This window comes from Leptosomus discolor, chromosome 2 (genome assembly GCF_034619465.1).
Source record: "Leptosomus discolor isolate bLepDis1 chromosome 2, bLepDis1.hap2, whole genome shotgun sequence".
Classification (NCBI taxonomy): Eukaryota; Metazoa; Chordata; class Aves; order Leptosomiformes; family Leptosomidae; genus Leptosomus; species Leptosomus discolor.
Window position 1 is genome coordinate 117185582 of NC_141392.1, and position 21524 is coordinate 117207105.

Below are 21524 nucleotides of genomic sequence, written 5' to 3' on the forward strand. Positions count from 1 at the left end.
CAGCTTCATATTAAAATAATGGGTAACATTTCTTAATGATCTGGTCAATGGATAAGTAGTTTATTGACATTTGCACAGGACACAATGCTAGTCAGTTTGTGAGGACCAGGCAGTGAGAAATGTGAGAGAGAACAAAAGGGGAGAGAGAAAAAATCAACGCACTAGCAAATGAAATTAAAATTCAAGAAATCGTAAGTAACAAACATGCGGGAAAAAAAAAATTAAAATATTCGTTTCCCTTACAAGCTTCTAAATTAATGCAAAGGATGGAATCAGAAAACAGAGACCCCTAAGATGACTGTTGTTCACTGTGCACATTTACTCAAAATTCCAATCAAATCATATATTATGTTTCATAAACAGTAGGAGGAGGATGATGCAGAATTCTGCAGTACTGTTACAGAAATCACATAACACGACCACACCTGAAGAACTGCGTATGGTGACAGTCATGACCTCTGTTGGGACACTGCAAAACTGTGAATGGTGGCGAAAACAGTCAAAGAAGTACAACTAAAGACGTGTTGTTGCCGTCATGTTCATGATACTTCATGATACATTGGTTTTCCCACTATCATTCTTGCTTGGTTTCCTCTGGATATGTCCAGTGGCTCCCCTCTCTCTTCAGTTTTACTGACACAGGACTTCAGCTCATGCTAGAGAGTATCTTTCTTTTCAAGAGTAGAGCTCTTTCAGCCCATGCACCTCTTCATATGTATGAAAATCATGTCTCACTTTACAACACGACATGTTAACCCATGTTAGCTTGTGACCCACAATATTCCCAGGATTTTTTCCTGCAGAACTATTGCTTAACCAGTGATTTACCATCCTTGTACTTAATTTACATACAGAACAACTTGGCCATTTAAGGAATGACAGCATTCTCCTCTCCCTGCCACCCAATCACTTCTCTTAACTTGTGAAGGTCATCTTGATCCTGTCCCTCTCCAGCGTATCTGCAGCATATTCTAGAGTGGTACTATCTGCAAACTCAGTGAACACACACTGTATTCCATCAGTTACATCCCTAACACAATTAATGAACAGGAAAGGAACAAAGATAAGACAGTTACAAAACCCTACCAGCTACATCTTTCCAGTTTCAAAAATTCTCCTGAATCCCATTTTCCAAACAGTCATACATTTGTCTAGTAGTTGTTTCAGGTATGTCATATTTCCCAAATTTTGGTATAAGAATATAACGGGAGACACTGTAAAAATCTTTATTAATGTCAAAATAACCTAAATCTACTGCTTCCCTCCAATCCACATTACACTATAAGATGTTTAATGGCTATAGAAAGCTGTACTGAAAGAGATACCATTATAGAGCAGGAATAGTAACCTTTTTCTCTTGCTGCTGTGCGATGTCAAACTGGGCTTCTTCAGAAAAGCAATTTTTTTCAAAAGCTAAGTCAGAAGTTCAGGGAGAAATCTCTGTGCTATTTCCTAATGCTATACTCTGCTAACCTTGGCATTTTTTGAATATTTAGTTCTTTCCTTTCAGAAAAAAAAATTGTTCTGTTTCCTTATTTCATGAATACTGAGCTGCCTTTTCAAAGGAAATAACTCAGAAGAATTCACTTGTTTTTTGTGTACAACTGAAAAGCCATCTCAAAAGGCTCCCAGGGATTCTACTATGAGCATTTCAGCAGCTCTGAAAATCAGGCTGTGAATTGGGCACAGTCAGAAGGTGAGACACACAAAATGAATGGCCCCTGAAATCTTTCACTAGGCTATGCAGGTTGTCTTGTGAGATCACGTTGTCAGTGCTTGCTACCTGGTGTTACATCTCTGGCAAGACTTCCAACCTCTGCCAATGCTTGCTTTAGCTGAAAATCTTGAAAGATTTCCAGAATCACTATCAAGAGTCCTGGAAAAATATTTATTGGTTTGATTGTCAAGATGTCAAGTACAATATAAAATGCAACCTAGAGCCCACGTGCTGAACTTCCCAAGTGATGAAGCTGTCCCACCAAAATGTGCAGAATGAGTCACTGCACAAACTGAAGCACATCCAGGAGCCTGCAGGACCCTCGCTCAAAATACAAGCATGAAGAATTCCCATAATGGGCTGTTTGGAAGTTGTATCAGAGTTGTGACCATGGTCCCCATGCTGAAGTTACGGTGAACGTGTAGCTTCAATCTGCTTGGCATTCACCGCTACATCTCACTACTCATTGAAGAGAGAAGTATCTGGGGTTTAGTAAAGACAAAATAAGACTGAAATTAGTATTCTGAAAAATCATTACATGTGAAAGATAAGACTGAATGGGGGATGAAAGGTCAGGAGTCCTGGAATTTTTCCAAACTACCACTGAAGTCCTCCGAGACCCTGTGCAAATTACAAAACCTGTATGTCTCAGTCTCCTCATTTGAAAAACATGTTTCAGGCTGCTATGACAATGAATTGTTTTTTGTAGACCGTCTTAAAAATACTTGAAAAGCATTGTGTAAACATAATGACTGTTAATTAGTTCTTGAAAAATATTTCTTTAACAATCATGAAATTTGTAGATACAAATTGATCATGTCCCTTTAGAATTGCCCACTACTACCTTGAACGTTGCATTTTACAGTGAGCAAATAACAAAAGTCTTCAAAGCTATCTGATGAAGAATACATCAAGAACAGAGCTAAGGGCTAAAGTGTAAGTTCCCAAAGTCAAGATGTGTCTCTGTAAGAAAATTGTACTTGTTGAAATTGAAATCTTTCTCTAAACTGACTTACTGAAGGCAACACAAAAGGCTCGGAGGACACAATACTGCGCACGTACACACTTCCGCATATGATCTGCTGCCTCTTTGCTTTTAACAGGAACACTTAAAGTGCTAATGTTAAATATTTGAAGGATCAGAACCATCCTGTAGTTTGAACTAGGTATGTCTTCCATCCACCCCTAACTGATAGTTGCTCCAACTGAAATAAGCTGATCTCGTCATAAAATGAAGGTGTATGCTGTGTTTGCATGAGCTTTATGAAAGTTGTGCAGTTTTCTACTGAAAGCAAGCCCGTTGTACCTGCTTGCCGAAGGAGGAACTTAACCAGTGATAAATCATGAAAACATTCAGCATGCGAAGAACCTCATCACAGCACAGCTATGATAAGACGTGCAAACAAGATGAACACCAAACACATTGGTTCGTTTGGTAACCTGGATACTCAGACCCCGAAATGAGAAGGGAGTTCTCGTGGACATGAAACCAAGTGCTTCAGAACTTCAGTCAGAGACCCACACAATGACTTGAGAGCACTTTACTTGGCATGGATGGTTTGCAATATCAAGGCTGGAGCTGAATCCTAAAACCTGGCTCACAGAGATTTGACCCAAAAAGCCATCTCCATCCACTGACATAAACTGCAGTCCTCTCCTGAAAAGACTTTGGAAGAAAAGAACAAAGTTTATTCTTTTCTTATCCTTTGCCTGCACGTGGCAAATGCCCAGTACCTCTGCACTCTCAATTCCCATCAAGGAAAACAGGCTCCCAAAGATTTGGTCTTGAATCAGCCTGGGATTTGTACGAAAGCAATGTATAGAAGCTCTTTAGCTTCTCCTGCCAACGTATTTTCACTTATTCAATTTGTTGATCTGGTTTAACAGTCTAAAGCATTTTTTTTTTCTTAATTTTTGTGGTCTAATCTCATTCCTTCAAATCTGTACTTATGCATATGCTGGACTGATATATTATGAGTTGGCCTGGGTCAGTGGGATAATCCAAAGCACAGAAAGTAAAGTGTATAACATGAATCTTTGCAGTATCATGGACTCTGTAAATATTCTTTCACGTGTTTTTTTCACATAGCAACTAGGAAAGGCAAAGTATTTCTCAAAAAAAAAAAAGAAAATGTGGTTGCAAACCTACAGAAACTGGCCAACGCACCTGGTGACAGCCGTAAAACCCCAAAGCATTCTACTCCATCTCCAGTTGCTGATACCCCTTGTAATTCATAAGTAGGTCACCAGAGTTTAACAATGAAAATATCTGTCATTATTCTATAATTATCATAAAGGTCTTAGAGCTTAAAAGTTAAACCAAAGTTTTAACAGAAAAATATCATGTTTATCATGCTTTTAACACACAAATGCTTTCTTAAATACCCTAGCTTTTTATATGCAGATCTTTTATACACACAGATTACCCTGAAAATAGAAGCCCTTCATTTATTCCCAGGTCAGGCTTATGAAATTAACTGCCAACTTAGTTTCTCCCCATGATCCTGCCAATGACCTTTCTCCTGCCCTGGTAGGATCATTCCCTCTCCATGGATTAAAGGTGATTAAGGATCAGTGTCAGTTTAGTCTCATACATTTGCTAAGCAGAGACGACAAACTGTGCCAAAATGTGTTTGATTTATTCGTGGTGGTTTTGTGATAGAGGAACCCTGATTGCGCTCAAATCAAGGATCCAGAAAAGAAAAGAGTGCTTTATATCATTGGTAGCTCTTTAACCCAAAGTGTCACAGCAAGGACTTAATATCCTTTAGCTAAATTATTAGTTTTCACAAACAATAATGACTGAAATCAATCAAGCTTTTCAGTGCTTAGAGTTATTTAACCACCAATTCAATTAGCCAGTTGTTAGATGAATACCTGTATCTATTGAGCTGAACTTCAAACACATTGACATAACCACAATGCAGTCAAGCAAATAACATATGAAATAGAAGATTTCCCGATTTTGAAGAAACACATGTCTAGCAGAATTATCATTACTTTCTAAAGATTTTAGAGCTATATCCTAAACCAATATGTCAGTTGACTATATGGATATCATCAGACCTATGCTGGAACTTGTAAAGCTGTGCTAATTTCAGGGAAGAAACATGATTCTAACTCAGGACAGACAAACTTTCTCTTTGTACTTGATTCTTGAAGCAATACAGAGATTTCCCGTAATTGAACTGAGATACGTGTTTTTCCTCAAGTCTTTAAACTTCTTGCTTAACTATTGAATATCCAAAGATCATTTGTTTGCTTATTTGCAAGAAAAAGATTAGATTAGGGCTAGATTAATTGCAAACTCACACTAGAAACTGAGGGGTCACATAATGTTGTCCATGGAAAATCAAGGTAAGTCGGAACTATGTCTGTATGGAAATAGATCTTAAAAAAAAGACTTACATATGGTGCACATATCCGTAAAATATAAAAAAGGGTTAAGTATTTCTGACTTAACCATGATCAACTTTGAGAGATACGCATGCCCTTGGTTAATTTAAAAAACAACTCTGTGTTGTGGTGCCATGACTAGATCTTGTTCTGTGTGGTGTTGCTCTGTTGTCTGTATCTTCATTACGTAAAAAGAATACTGTATTCTTTGTTGGGCTAAGGAGATGAATTTACTGTGACAGAAAGAATAGACAAAAAGAGATGCCATACTAATGAAACAACAGTAACAAAGAAAAAGAAAACCTTTTCAACTTCATTGGCTAATGAATTTCAGGAAATAATCAGAATAGTTCCTTTTCCAACAAAAATGAGTGGTTGTGAAGATAGCCCCAATCTGGACACTTTAATGTACGCACACACACATTCTTTAATAGCTTGTTCATCAGGTTAAAATAAACATAAGACTACAAAGGGTTACCCGAGCTCACTTCACTTCCCTGCTGCTGTTGGCTTCAGATTATATTGACCCTATCAACAAGGTTGTGGCTGCAGGTGTAAATTTATTAAGTCCCACATATCAAAATATTGCTCTATTTTGTAAATTACTAGGAGCTATGCTCTGGAATGTGTACAGGGAGAAACATGAAGCCAAATTTTTACTTCAAGGTCCAGACAGCACCATTTCAACAGCATTAGCCTTAGAAGAATATACTATATGTTTTTCCAGAGTGGACAAATTCAGAGCAAAAGGAGACCAAGGCCTAACTTCATCGTGCTTCCCAAATGCAAATCTGGTGCCACTACTCTTACCATATTTTGACCAACTGAGCCTCTGAGCAGATGAACACAGACACTGAAGAGCCTTCTTACGCTATTTTACTAAGGCCACCATATACTATTGCATTGCCTTTTTTCAGCATGAAAAGAATAAATTTTCTTTAGCTAGAACTGGAGGAGTTTGTAAGAGACCAGCGACACCCTCGCAACTGTGGTGCAGGCTGCGGGTATTCTCTGTGCTTCTGTAAGGTATTCCGAGACCCTGCAGCACGGCAAGTTTTTATCACCCCTCCTGGCCTCCCTCACCCAGACTGCTTATTGGGAAAAGTTCATGGCAGTGCTAACTCCTGAACCGTGCCTGAATACTAGGAGAATGCTAGTTGGAGAAGGCTAAAACCATACCAGAAAAGTCATTAATAATTAAACAGTATCATACTTGAGTGCTATCCAAGTCCTATGCTCATTTAGCTGATTTCTAGAGGTAACCTACCTATCTTTGGAACGTCCTACTGTAACATTTCTGTATCCTGCATTCAACCTGCAGAACGCAGATTCATTCAGACATTCAATAAGACATTTTTTTGAACTTTCAGATCTGATTTTAACTAATGCCCAACATTTTTGCCTATATTTTGGTTTCCTCAAACATTCTGTGTTGCATCTGTTAATCTGCTTTGCTTGGTTCTCGCTATGGTAAATTATCCCTCATTAGAGTTCTGAAAATCTGGATGCTACTCTTTTATCTTTAATTAGTGTGTATGAAATCGTAGGGCTGGAAGGGATCTCCACTGGTCTTTTTGTCCTAAGGAGACTCAATGATATTGTGTCATTTTTAGCAGATATGTATCCATCTTGTCCTTAGGAAGCACAGATGATGAAAGTTTCATTATCTTCCTAGGAAATCCAGTCTAGAATTCCATTCTTATCATTAACTAAAATTCAATCCGAATCATCTTTGTTGCAATCTACTCCATCACACATTACCACATCTACCATGGACACATGGATTAAATTACTTTCCTTTACTTGAAAACTCTTAGCGTGTCCTTCAGTCATCCCTCATTTAGTCTAAACAATTCTAATTTATTTATTTTCCTTGAAGGTCATAATTTCTTGATACCTGTCATGGGATTCACCTGATTAAATGTGGCTATCTAAAGCTTAATTTTTCTCCCTTCACAGTCAGTGGAAAGAACACAATTCATCTCATCCTAAAGTAGCCATCTAGATAGATTAGACAAGTGTTTCCTATATCTCTCCACTGACTATGATAGGATTTTAAGGGATTAGTGGATGAATAAAGCTCTGTGCTGTAGAAATGTTAAGTATTTCTGTCCTAGCACAAACGTTACCCTTTTGTGAATATATTCAGCCAATCTGCCTCTCACCTTCAAATTCTCTGTATCAAACTGTCATATATTTTTTGCCAATTGCTTTCTTTGCTTTTTATATATATCTATTTATTTCTATCTCTATCTCTAAAAGGCAATGTATTATAAGAACTAGCTGAACAGTCTGTATGTTGCCAGAGTCCTTCCTCTACAGACATCAAACACACTACATACTGCCCTTTGGAAAGCTCAGAATTTTCTCAGATAAAGCCTCTTGAATTTGTCTGTCATGGTTTGGTGGACATAATATTCAACAGGTCTCCCCATTCTTAATACCTGGATATTAGAACAAGTTGATCCATCCATCTCCTTTCTCCCTGCCCTTCTTTCCCAAGCAAGTTATGTCCCTTCATATTGATAATCTAGTTCTGTCAGTTATCCCACCTATGTCTGTTAAGCCAATTAACTAATAGTTTTGGCTTGCAATGTTACTTTTTTTCCCATACTTCCGGAATTCACATTACATTACCTGCATATCATCTAGCTCATCTGCCCTCTTCCTGTCAGTATTCCTTTGATCTCTTATGAAATTCTTTGATTTTAGATCCTTCATGAGCGCACTTTTGCTCATAATGATATAGAAGATTTTCTTAGCTTTCTCCTTAAACTCATGCTCAAGCATTCTTTACTAATTCTGTCAATACTAATCACCTTTTTATGGCTAAGGAAGCCAAAGACCCCATGACAACGGTCTGACTGACTGGTGCTCCAGCCTCTGTACACCTGCTCATACACGCAAATACTCTTTTGAGGAAGTACAGTGGTTTTAATAACAATGTCTTACGCCCTGTGAAAAACAAGAAAACTCATTACACTGTCATTAGTCTCTCAATTTCTATAGTTTGTTTCCATACATCTTTCATTCCCACATTAACGTTTCCCAGGACAGTTTTGACACTCTGCCTTGCAAAACTATCATTTACTGACAAATTTTTCACAGAGCGCATCTGCTATTTCACCATTTGCCATTTACCTGCTGTCATTGCTGTTACGTTAGACTGTTGCTTGTGTTGGCTGAGGACCACAGTAGAGACTGGGGACACATTTTCTCAGGTACTGGCAGTACTGCACATAGAAAAGCCTGAGATGATGCTTTCTTCTGTCACACAAGGTACTCCCACAGAACCTCCAAAAATTCTTAGTCTCCTTCTCCCAGAAGGCTTCACTGATGCCTCCCTTAGTAAATCTGCCTGGCAGAAGGATAATTTCACAATAATCTGGTATTACGAAATGCTTGAGAAAAAAATTTAAGATATGCAAAACATTGGCAAGTTTTAATTCCTATTCCTGGCCTCTGTAAAGGTAAATTGGACAATATACAAGTAAATTGATAATTTGACGGTAATTGTAGCAAAAGGGAAGAGTCCTAACTGACTGCCTGACTGGATCTTTTTTGTAACTAAGAATTAGTTACAATGTGTGTGAGTGCTAAAGGTCCCAGTCAAGAGCTGGCTTCAGTGTGTCAGAGGCTATTCAGACTATGAGGAAAACCACCACTTCTGCTCCACAGATTCTGCAGTCTTTTTCTAAATCCACGACTGTTCAACATCGAGTTGCAGATATGCATGCAGAGTTCTGCTTGTTCTTCTGAGGGACTACAAGCAGAGGGTAGGAGCAGAAAATAATTTGATTTCAATGGGACAATTATTGCTGAAGACTACTATTTTCATGTGCACCAGAGCCCAGCTGCACCTTGCCATGCTGTAATACAACTCTTTCAAAAGTCCTCTAAACTCTTAAAGCAAAATTGCTTAAATTGCAAAGTGATGAAACGATTCTAGGATTCCTAAGCTAAATCGAAATGCTCTGCAAAAAGCAGACTGAACTTTTGAAAGTAAGTTTTCTTTAGGGAATGTACTACTATCTGGTCACATTTTTTTCCTGGTAAGTTACCCGTCTTATTGTAAGGTTCTTCAGAGGAGTCTAACACTAGTTTCCTTTCCAGTTTATCCTCTGCTCTTGAGGAAGCAATCTCTGCCATTCCTCAGAAAGAGTCAGAAAACAGTGGTAAGAACTAATAATACCAAACAGCAGTGTAATTTCCTACAGGGAAAACATATTTTCTACCAGTAATTATTGCCAACAGCAATCTTGGAAATAGCGTATAACTTATTGTTTAAAACATCAAACAGAAGGAACTGCTTAGTATCAAGGGTGACTAATGTAGGAACATGTGCTTCCACACATGCAGTCACACATTAGATAAAATGTTGATGTTCAGAAGTTTACAAGATGTAAACGTTGACTTTGGGTTCTACTTAAGTTTACACTTGAATTTAGTGTGAAACATACTAGTTAATATACAACCATGATCGACATAAATAGGCAGAAATAGCTGCAATTGTTAGGATGGACTTCTCCAGACTGCTTGGTACTATAGTTGCAGGAAGGTCAGAACTAGACAAGAAAACCAGTCAGCTCTGCTTGAGAAAGCATAGTAGAGGCTGAAGACAAAAATGAGAAGTTATTATACCCAGGTGCTTTACCAACAATCAGTACTTTGTTGAGTACAAAACCCACTCATTTACCTTGTGTGATGAAGCATGTGCAGATGAAGCGGGGTGTGTGACAGAAACTGAAATATCTATGGACTTAATCCTGCCCTAAGTTACTTTCGAACAGCTCCCATCATTTTCAAATGACAGAACTGTCTCTCAGCCAGAAAAACTAATCTCCAGTTTAAGGTCTCATACACCCCGGCAGATGGCCATGATGACAGGATTTCTGCTAGGGTCCAGATTTTTGGTCATGTAGAGTGTCTGCTCTCTTACCCTGCAAGAGGGGCACAGAAGAGTCTGGTGTAGGTGGTGCTCAGTCCCACAGGGAGTGGCCAGGATAGACACTGTTTGCAGCAATTTAGCATCTCCACGCTGTGATTCCTGCCTGAGCTCTGCTGGGATTAATGCATTCTACTAGACAAGGGCTTATGCATGTGAGTAGCTATAGGGAGGTCAGTTTAAGTCCTTTTCTGGATTGAGACCTGATGCTGACTCTTTCTTGAGGAACCTTGATGAAATTTAGCAACTGGACCATCCCTTGTTTGAACAAGGTGAACTCCCTCTCAGGCAGAGTGGCTTTGATTTGTATGAAAGGTGAACTTTACACCACCCTTCATTAAACACAAACCACTGTTTCTAAAGCTCATTTTAAATACACTTGACCACTGCACTAACTAGCAAGCAATCTCCTGCACCACTGGGTTTGGTGAAGATAAACCAGCATTTCCTCTGCGGATCCATGAAGACTCTGTAGGCATTTTCTCCTTTTCAATACTGGAACGTTAAAGAATTAGGCAAGGGAGATGGTGAGCGCTGGTGGACATCGTCATGACAAGAAGCAGCAGCAAAGCAGATTGTAATATTGTTTTAGCTGACTGTAGGAATTACATCCAGGCCAGTGCTCCCTTTAGGCGTATGGAATGACAGGCATTGCATTAGTTAGCAGCTTTGTACATGTCATTTAAAAAAAAACCCTTATTCCAAGACACAAATGCCTATAGTTTACCCATGGGTATGGATATAGCATGTGTTTAAGTGCTTTGCTGGGACTGCATGATGAAAGAGCGATCAATGGATCAAGCTAAATTCCCAACCAGTAAACACAAGTTATGATAGAGCCACGAGCTCTACTTCAGATATTCCTTGAGGGAGCTTAGATAGACACCTTTGAGACAAAAGGCATGAGCCTACTGCAGAAGGGAATCCTTCCTCTGAATTCAGGGGGCTTTGTATTGGGCCAAGGGAAAATAAAGTGCCAATTTGCAGATGACTATCTGGCACTGGCTAACACAAAGCAACTGTAGCTGCTACCACTTAACTGGCATATACTTATTTTCAACATCCTTTCTGCTTCATTTATGTTACCCCTGCCTTTTTCATGCCATTTGCAAAACATCATTAGACTGACTGCAAATTTGTGGGAGTAAATAGTACCCCTGGGGATGAAACCCCACCAGGGGTGAATAAACAATTGCCCCTTCCACAATAAAATCCCAACTGTGCCTCACATTTCATGGAAATTATCAGTAGTTCTACTACCAAACATTCACGCCTTATGAGTAATATTTATGATGGGAGTTTTTTACATTGGGTTTTCCCCCCAAGAAGAAAAAGAGCAATAATTAACAGAAATAAACCCAATGAGAAATTTCCACATTATTACTATTATTTTCACAAGGATTTCACAGGAAAGTAGAAGCTTTTGCAAGTAATAAAAGTCCTTGTTAAATATCTTTCTTTCTTTCGGAAATGGGTTAAATTACGAAGCAGATTGGCTTTAAAAAATAAATAGGACTATAAATACATAAAAGTCACTGCCTTCCTCCAGTAATTTAATATGAGCATCCTACTCTGAAACAAGGAAAAGTTTAGTTCACTCACAGAGAGAATAAAGCAGATGTGAGGTTTTTCCGTCAGCTTAAGTGCTGCCTTGGTAAGGTGAGTTGTCCGACTACATTAAACAAATATTTTAGTCAGGCATCACACAGGAAAATAAACAGTAGCAAAGGAAACATGAAAATATTAAAGGCTGTTATTCTTTGGCCCCTTTTCCTGCGAAGCAGGTGATAAAATATTACTGTGTTTCCACAGGTAAGGAAACACGCTCTTAAACACTTTGCAGAAATACATATTACGATCATCACTTAAAATGTCAGAAGTGGATAGGAGTCAACTGTGACAGCACACAGGAGCCTGCTGAGAAACTGCAGAAGCAGAGGATTTAGCATGCCAGGTCAGACTGCTGGGCTACCTAAAGCAGCCTTCTGACCTCCGGCAATAATTGGCAGTAACAAACTCAGGAACAGGCAAAAAACATCTTGTAAGAGACAGCTGTAGAGTTACCCAATTTCAGGAAAGATCGACTTTTCTTCAATCCTAGTTACTTAGATGCTAGTGAGAGGGAGGGAGATTTTCTGCTGTATCATTTGGACCTCTTTCTGCCCCACTATCAAAGGAAGCACACAGGAAGAAGAGAGAAGGCCTGCCGAGCTTTTTGCCCACCTACACTACACTGTTGAGATTTAACATTATTTAGTTTACATCGATATGGTTTACTTACCAGTCGGTAATTTCTGTTCTCCATGAAATTTTGTCTAGCTATACATCATGTCTGCAATTCTATACATATTTAATTATAAGAGTAGAAAAATATTCTTGAAATGATTTCTGCATTATAGCCAGAAGTTATCTAAAACTTACACTCACCAAAAGAAACAAAGCAATCACTTTTTACTACCAGGGCTTTGATTTCAGTCAGCCTGGAAAATCAACTTGAAAATTGGTCTAGGTTCAAAGATCTGCATAGCTGTCCAGTGGCAGGGGGGAGGAAAGCTTTAATTCTCATGCCTGCTACGAAAAATGTAGTTCTGAGATCGTAAGGTGCCATCCGAAATCTTTTGTGCTACCAGTTTCTGTCTCTATTCAAAAATGCACTGGCTTTTTAAATAGACTGTCAGCCTGTCTAGTAAATGTGGTTTGTGGAAGCTGCTCATGACTAACATATGTGTGTATTCATATAAAGTTAAACTAATGGTTAAGCAGGTTCAGTAGATAAACTGTTGCCCTGGGATGTGGGTCTATGTACAGTTCTACTGATCAGCTATGTGATGCTTGGCAATAGCTCACTGCTGGTCTTGAATGTCAGGTTCTTTTTTAAATGTGCTAGTACTGTGTTTGAAATAATAAAACCTAGATGAGAATATAATGCACAACTCCCCTTGGCCTTGCATGCCTCAATGGAAGTTCTATTTCCATTCAGCACAGAAGGCACTGCTCTCGTGATTTTGTTCCATAAAACAAAATCCAAAGAGCTCAGCCTTCCATGCTGAATTTAGAGGTGCTCATCATACCTTCTTTTACTTTTTGGAGTTAACTTTTAATCTCAGTCCAAGAAAAGAACACCATTTACATTTAAAAACAAAGGAAGAAAAGTAAACTGAATTTTAGCCATGTGGTTATAAAGCTTTTTAAAATACTCTTCAGGGGCCAAAGCACTCTTATTTCAGCATTTCAGGTGAATTCATTTACCAAGTGCTTACCCAATACTTCAAACACTGTTTTTTAACTCTGAAAAATATGAAGAGAATAGGAAGAGGCACTATTGAGTGCCACAAACACAACACCACGCACTGTCCTTACCCAAGTACTTCAGTTAGATGGGTATTTCTACAGCATTTTAGTCCCAAAAAAGAACACTAAAAAAAATTTCCAATCTTACTTGTCAGGAAATAGAAGTGGAGATGTGAAATGAATTTTCAAACAAGGTACAGAACAAACAACAGGACTCTCTCTAGAAGCCAACAGATGTAAATTCTAATGCAGCCAAAGCATGGGATATCTGACTGTCCTGGCAGCAAGGGTACAGGCTACATGGAGAATTCAGATCACATTGTTTTCTGATGTCTGCAGCAAAATGAGCAGCCAGTACAGTGGGATTTATCTCCTCTAATTTTAGGTATCTAGTAGAGAAAGTGTCCCTTGGAGGTCGGTAAAGAGAAACAGTCATCTGTACGGTGTGATTCACCTGTCCTGCTCTAGATGCCAACTCTTTGGGCAGCACAATGTCCACAGTGGTCAGATGAAGACCACCCACAATGTCATATTTAAAATCTCTCTGATTAAGAAGAGCACTGGAATAGAAACAGATCTCAAGACATGACAACTCCCAAGGCTAGGATAATTCAAATCCAGGATGAAATTTTCCAGTTGGCTCCCTGGAGATAAAATTTTAAAATAACTTAGTCAATGTAAAAGCTTATGTTCCATTTTCATAGCAACTGGAAGCCTATGTTTCACGGGCTTTTGCTACAAATTTATCTCCCAGATGCTATTTGTCAGTTCTGCAAATTTTATCCTACAAGAAAGCTTTTTAGTCTACGGCACTTCAGGGATGTAATTTTGTCATCCTGTACAGCCAACAGAGAGGGGCAGCTACTGCTGGGAGGCAAGCCTCGATACCTCAGTTGGGACTCTTGCTTCCTATGCAGTCCTGTGGGCATAAGAGTGGAGAGTCTGAAAATGCCTTAGCCCTTTTTTCCCTGTAAAATGAGGGAAATGTAAACATTCCACATGAAATCTGAGTGTCTCCACGCTTGGAACAAGATAAAATTCGAATGCAAACTCTGAAGTTTAATCTTAGCTCCTTGTCTTACAACATCTTTTGGATGCTTAAAATAAACCGGAAATCCACTGTCTCCAGCCTGCATTTGTATGACAGCCTGAACCCATCCAAACTCCTCGTTTCAGGTTTCTGAGTCCTCTCCTTCCCAACCTGCCTGAACTGCACATAGCAGACCCCCCAGCTCCATATCACAGCGCTCCCCTGCTCCCCGAATAGGTTAAACAAACAGGGAGACTCCTCCAGGGAAGTCACAGGTTCAAGATCACAAAGGACACACTGAGTTTAGGCCAGTCGGAGGTTTTTCTTGCTATTGTGCTTATCTGTATCTTCACTGTCATCCAGACGTTAACCTCTGACCTGCGAGCCTGCCTCTCAAAAAAGCCTTGCGGTGTTTACCCATTATGTAATGTCTGTGCTTTTGTGGAAACTTTACAGAAACAAATGGAGGAAGTTTGCCAGTCAAATGGCTGGACAATAAATCCTGTCCCGTGTAGATACAACGTTTTACTGTCACTGTAAGTCTGCTACTGGCATCTGTCACCGAAGAAATGTTTACAAATTTCAATGTGCTGGAGTGCCAAAGTATTCCAGCATTGCAGGACTGTACATGATTTGTAGAACAACGACCACTGTGCTAGATAGGGGTAGCCTTGTTTTGCTAGCCTGAATAAACAGAGTGACAATGTTTCAGATAACTCAAGGTCACGAATGTCCAATATTTCTGCCTATTCATCTCCTAGGTTCACGAATACAAGTACCCAAATGCTAGTTTGTTCATTATAATGCTTCTGCCCTAAGAAACTTCTTCTAGAAGTTTAATCCAGGTAGGCAAACTGCCTTCAGACCTCTTTGCTAATTTCTAATAGGTCCTTTATTATCTATACACTAGTCTTCCCATCCTTCCTTACAATCCATTTTCTTTACAGTCTCTGCTGTCTCTCTGCTTTCTGCAGTATTCCCCCTGTGGGACAAGATGTTATATCTCATTATCTTTCTGCACAGTGCCACCACAACACCTTCTGCTGTGAGACTGGGGCTTCTATGTACCATCAACTATACGGTTAGGACAACGGAAAGATGAGTCTGGATAAGAAGCAGGAGCAAACATAATTCGCAATAGTGGGACAGAGAGGGAACATAATTCTTCCTTCACCGACTCTTTCAACCAAGGGACGGATTCTGCTGCAACTGAATGGAGATTCTGACTCTTGATGTCATCAGGAGCGGCACTCGGTCTTAGAGTTCTGCTATAATTAAATTTTCAAATCTCATTTCCTCTCAGAGGAGAGAAAACATTGTTGTGACTAAGCTTTGGATGTGGTAACAAATCCCTGGCAGGTTGGTTTGTTTTAACGGATGTATTAGTTTTAAGGAAACTTTTACCATCTTTTCTGCCCTTAATCACAGCTTTTATTACAATTACAGTAATGCAACAGATGTACATGCCAAAGGCAATATGTGTATTTTTAATGAGTTGACATGCAACTTTCCTGGAGAGGAGAAACAACTTCATTTGTTGAATGTTTCTGAACCATATGTAGCAGTTTATTAAGGGACAAGGAATCAATCAGAAAAAAGCATTTACCACAAATTCAGAGGCTTCAGTAACTCACAGATGAGCAGCCCCATAAGACAGACTCAGTTGTTGTGCTAGGTTTAGCAGATTTTTGCTGAATGGCTACATTTCCTATTGTCCACAAACAACACAATAGAAGGTTAACAGGCAATATCCGGAAAGCCCTAAGATTATTAATCCACACATGTGGTCCTGAGTCACTCGGCTGTAAAACAGCATCAGTTTCCAAAGATGAAACCAAAGGGGAATTCTGCTTTAGAGAGATGATATCACAAGCCCAAAGGAACTAGTTGCATCAATGAGGCCTATTTATGCAAGTTTTACAAGACATTGTCTCACAGGGGTTTTCATTCTGGTATAACAACTTCAGTCAATAAACTGAACATAAGCACAGATCACATCCTGTGAGTACAAGAGCCTTCAGCCTGGTTTCTTGACTCGATTTACCTTACAGCTCGGTGCACACAGAAAATGACAACCGGCTGACACACAAACACCATACAGGCCCATTCACCTAGGGCTAAAGAGCTCGGAGAGTCAGGCTCCAACAGCAGCACACAAAATCCGTTCTGTTAAATTATTCCTGCCACTGCTGTGGTCTGGGCCAAACAGCCCTCAGAAACAATGGCTGGCCATGCTTTTTTGGAGGTCAATGCAGGCCAAGGACCATTTCCAATACAACCCTGGATGTGGATAAGCTGTTTTGAGAGGTATAAGTTTATCTATGGGGACCAGAGAAGGACTCCTGGCTTGTGGAGATGTGACCCCACAGACCTTCACATACCTTTTTCTGAGACCAAATTATCAAAGGAAGAAGCCTGAAAGCCTGGTGTACGTATGACTGCATGCTTGCTTTCTCCTCAGTCATCATAAAACTGCCATAAATTAATAGGGACTCAAGCAACAAACCATAGGACTCCTATCAGAAATTTCCATTATTAACCAGGAGCCTGATTTTGTCAGGCAGAGGGTACCGCAGTGGAGCGACTGTCATTATGCCAGGTTTGTACGAGGCAAACGGGGCTGCCTAGGTTTGGCAGTAAGAACCCTCACTGCCCACCCTGCTTTCAGTCCCTGTGCGGTCCTACAGTGAGGCTCCAACACAGACCAACACATCCACAGGTATTCGTGAAAGGTATAGGACCTCACTGCAATCACTGAGTTACTCTGGCACATCTGTTTGGATGATTAGTAGGTAAAATTTAACTGATAGAAGACAGAGCACGACTGGAAATGTAGGAATGTTTTTACTACTATTAATGCAATCAAAACTTCCTTCTTGCTATTATTATTGTGTTAGCACGTCAATTCTATTCCAAATTGTTTTCAACTCCTAGCTTACCAAAATACCTGGAGTATAGCACAATCCACCTTCTGGTTTTCATTCTGAACTTAACATGATTTAGCTGAAATTATTTCCTTTCTTAAAGCTGTTTCTTTTGCTAGAATATGCAAAATATGCATACAATATGCACTGGAGGAATGTTAATCTTCTATCTTTCTCCGTATGCCTCAAAAAGTGCTGAAATTCTTCTGTGCATAAAGTAACTTCTCTATGTTTTCGTAGGCTGAAGGCCCTTTTCTGAATTTACCAATATTCCAATTCAGATGAAAAAATCTATACAGCTGGTTAAATCATAGCTTTTAAAAAAACAGATGTAAAGAACTCTTTACGAAACTGATTACTGATTTATTTTCACCATCCAGTATGAATGAAATGCACAAAGCAAGCAGACATAAGTAACATAAACTGGATTGTAAAAGACATTTAATTGCATGAGATACTGTTAGTAGCACAGGTCAGTTCTCTTAAGATATATATATTCCTTGGGAAAATATTTTATTTGTTATTTTCCCCTTAAGATTTTTTTTTAATTGACTCATTTGAGATTTTCCTGTACCCATGGTCTTAATTTGAGAAAAGATTAGACCTGTCCTTCTTAAAAATGTACTCATGCTTCAGTATTAAGCTTTTGGCCACAAAACTATATTAACATTTACTAAATGAGAACAATACAAAAGTTGGTGTAACAGAAAAAAAAAAAAAAAAAAGGTGCTCACCAATGCAGTCCATGCTGAAGAGATTTACGGAGGTTGTTATGGAAGATTCATCACAGGTTTTCATTCCTCGCAGAGCAAAGCGCACCAGGGAGGCTTTGACTCTCTCTGGCAGAAAGGACAGCAGGTAGACGGGCATGTACAGAACGTAACGAAGTTTGCACAGCAAAGGGGTCATGAGCTTTCCTTGAGGGGACTGAGCCATACGCTCTATGGTTGGAAACAGCAGCACGGAGCGAAGAACCTGTCAGGCCATGAGAAAACGACCGTCAGCAAAGTCCTACAGCACCACATCCCGGCCTAAGAGACATAATTTTTAAGTGAAGTTGGGTTTCCAGGTGCGCTGCACCTGAGACACGCAGGCAGGCTTTGTGGTCTGCCCAGGTTAACTTTTTTAAAAGACAAAGCAAACAAGAACGTGGTTATGAAATGCTCAGTTCTATCGGTTTTGAAACAAGTGCCCAGAGCACGAGCCCAGCCGCTTGCTTCAGGAGGATGACAACCCCACCTGAGGGTACTCGGTAGGTACCACCATCCCAGGCCGAGCAGATTTTTGATCTCATCAAAAGTATACTGCTTTTTAGTCCATCTGGTAAACTATTTTCTCTAAGTAAACCAAGCAAACAAAAAATGTGAGGCACTGTGACAGCAACTTTACAGTTTGACAACACAGGGGGTTTTCGGTTTGTAGTTCAAAACAGGTAAACTTGGCCAGAACAACAGTCTAAGCACACAGCCCCTTCACTAAGATGTGTACAGTGGTGCATAATATTGCTTTTTACATGTACAATGACAGAGACATATTCTAAAGCTGGCAATTATTTTATGTTATGATAATAGAATACACTGTAGCCTCAAAAGAGAATGAAATTAATTAAAAACACACCCACACTAACCAAAAGTGAATTAATATACCTACTCTCAATTATATTTCAATGTTATAATAAAAAATATTCTAAAAGGCTATCTGACACTTTTTTATGGAAGTAAAAACATATTGCAAGAATTCATATAGGAAAAACCCTCAAAGGCACGCGACTAGAGTACCACACAGAAGCATCAAGAAAGTAGAGAGATTCTGGATATTGCATTTGCAGATAATTAGGTGTGAATTGCTGTGCTTTGTTGGTGACTCAGCACAAATAAAATAGATGAAGTTCTCTATGTCTGCTTACTGCTCATATCATTCTATGTATTGTGAGAAGTAGATTAATATTTTTGTTAAAAAAAAAAACCACCTTTACTCTCAGATGAGACTGCATGCCACTGCAACTGTGTGCAGCACCAGTGGTCTCAGCAGCTATCCAGTAGAAGGCAGAGCATGCCACCAAGAGATGATTACGAGATCTGGGCATTGTAACATAGCAAACAGAAGAAATTCAGGAAATATCAGTAACTTGCCATACTGCATTTTCTACACTATTTTAAAAGCAGACTTTGAAAGTGCTATTTATATCGAATACAGACCTATTTTAAGAAATCCTTCTGCTTTCCAGCTGATACTACTTTGGTTTTAGACAAAGAAAAACACATTCTCAGGGAAATCAATCCTGGGCCTCTTTTTATTAAAGGCAACCAGCAGCTGAAGTATAGGAATGCAAGACTTGTACTAAATTATATGGTAGTTTCGTGATATTTCAGCTAGAAGCTGAACTCAAACTGTTGTGATCTAAAGCAGATTTGACCTGCGTTCCCAGGCACTCATTAATCCTTTGACATTACAGTTTATAGATACAGGATTAGTTGCTTGGAGTGCTGTACTAGCCGCTGGGGGAAGTTGCTAAACCTTGGAGGAAAAAGCAGAAACCAAGAAAGCCGTTACAATGTCCTATGCATTCCTGCATTTTTTAACGACACAAAAATTTAAAAGATGGTGAGAAGGTGGAGGATAATTTTATTTATTTTCTTTCTTTTTTTAATCTTTTGCAGACAATAATAGAGAAATGCAAAGTTCATATTTTTCAAACAGTTATCAACTATTTCTTATTTTACTGCTAGATTTCCAAGCCAGGATTTTGAAATGTGCATTTGACTGCAGAATAGCTTAAAGATTAGTTCAACTTCTTTGCAATAACTGCAGAAACAACAGATTTAACATATTTTATTATAATGACACACATTCATAAAAAAATATGTCATATTTGTGTCTTGAAATAAGTGAAGAAGAAATACACAGGTAAAACAAAGGAAATTAATGAGATTCAAATCACAGAATCACAGAATGCATTGGGCTGGAAGGGACCCCCAAAGTCATCTTTTCAAATGCCAGGATGTTATCTATGTGCAATTTCCACTAGCTGAAATCAAGAAGATGGCACAGAATTATATTCAAGGTACAACTTTCAGAATTATAAGACTAGTCATTCTGAAGATTCAGGACATTGCCCATCGTAAGCGCCAGTATTGTCACACCTATGAATGCCATGGCATATATCATTAAGTAATGTGGAAAGGTTAATGACCCCTTTATTTATGGAAATGCTTCTCATACTTAATGATAGAAGTTTCTTGTGATAATAATCAGTCAAAATACAAAAAAAATACTACATATAACTAGAGAAAGGAATACAGATTCACCCGGTTTAAATTACCTCCAATTCAAACTCCAGTGATTTTTATCAGTTAAGCAGTGGGAAGACAGAGACAACTGGGCAACTACAGACACTAGTTGCAGAGACTCAAGCAGATCCGGGTAGTACTGAAAGCTGGCCAGTGAATCTACTGAAAGCAAACAGGCTCTGTGCCCCGAATCGCTGAGAGCTGTGGGTCATATCAACGCTGGGTTGCATTAAGAAGAGTGTGGCCAACAGGTTGAGGGAGGTTGTTCTCCCCTCCTACTCTGCCCTGGTGAGGCCACATCTGGAGTACTGTGTCCAGTTCTGGGCCCCCCAGTTCAAGAAAAAGAAGGAACTACTGGAAAGAGTCTAGTGGAGGGCTATGAAGATGATGGGGGGACTGGAGCATCTCTCCTACGAGGAAAGGCTGAGAGACCTGGGGCTCTTTAGCCTGGAGAAGAGAAGACTGAGAGGGGACCTTATCAACACTTACAATAAGGGTGGGAGTCAAGAGGATGGGGCCAGGCTCTTCTCAGTGGTGCCCAGTGACAGGACAAGGGGCAACGGGCACACTCTGGAGCACAGGAAGTTCCGCTTGAACATGAGGAAAAACTTCTTCACTCTGAGGGTGACAGAGCACTGGAACAGGCTGCCCAGGGAGGTTGTGGTCTCCTTCTCTGGAAATATTCAAACCCCACCTGGATGCAATCCTGTGCAACCTGCTCTAGGTGACCCTGCTTCAGCAGGGGGGGTTGGACTAGGTGATCTCCAGAGGTCCCTTCCAACCCCTGCCATTCTGTGATTCTGTATCACCTACCCTTGCTATGCCTTGGTCAACCCACTAAAAACAGTACATGTATTCTTACATTATACTGGAATTGTCACTGTTAGTTGTTGTGACAATAAACAGTATTTGTAAAACTGTCATTCAACTT

The 21524-nt window shown here is 39.5% G+C and overlaps 1 protein-coding gene across 1 annotated transcript in view; it reads right to left on the reverse strand.

The window, feature by feature from the left end:
- LDAH (lipid droplet associated hydrolase) overlaps positions 1-21524 on the reverse strand; it is a 165508-nt gene that overhangs the window by 17550 nt on the left and 126434 nt on the right. The window contains exon 8 of the mRNA XM_086460479.1: positions 18038-18278. Within this exon, the coding sequence (XP_086316605.1) occupies positions 18038-18278 (241 nt within the window). The remainder of the gene's footprint in view (positions 1-18037; positions 18279-21524) is intronic.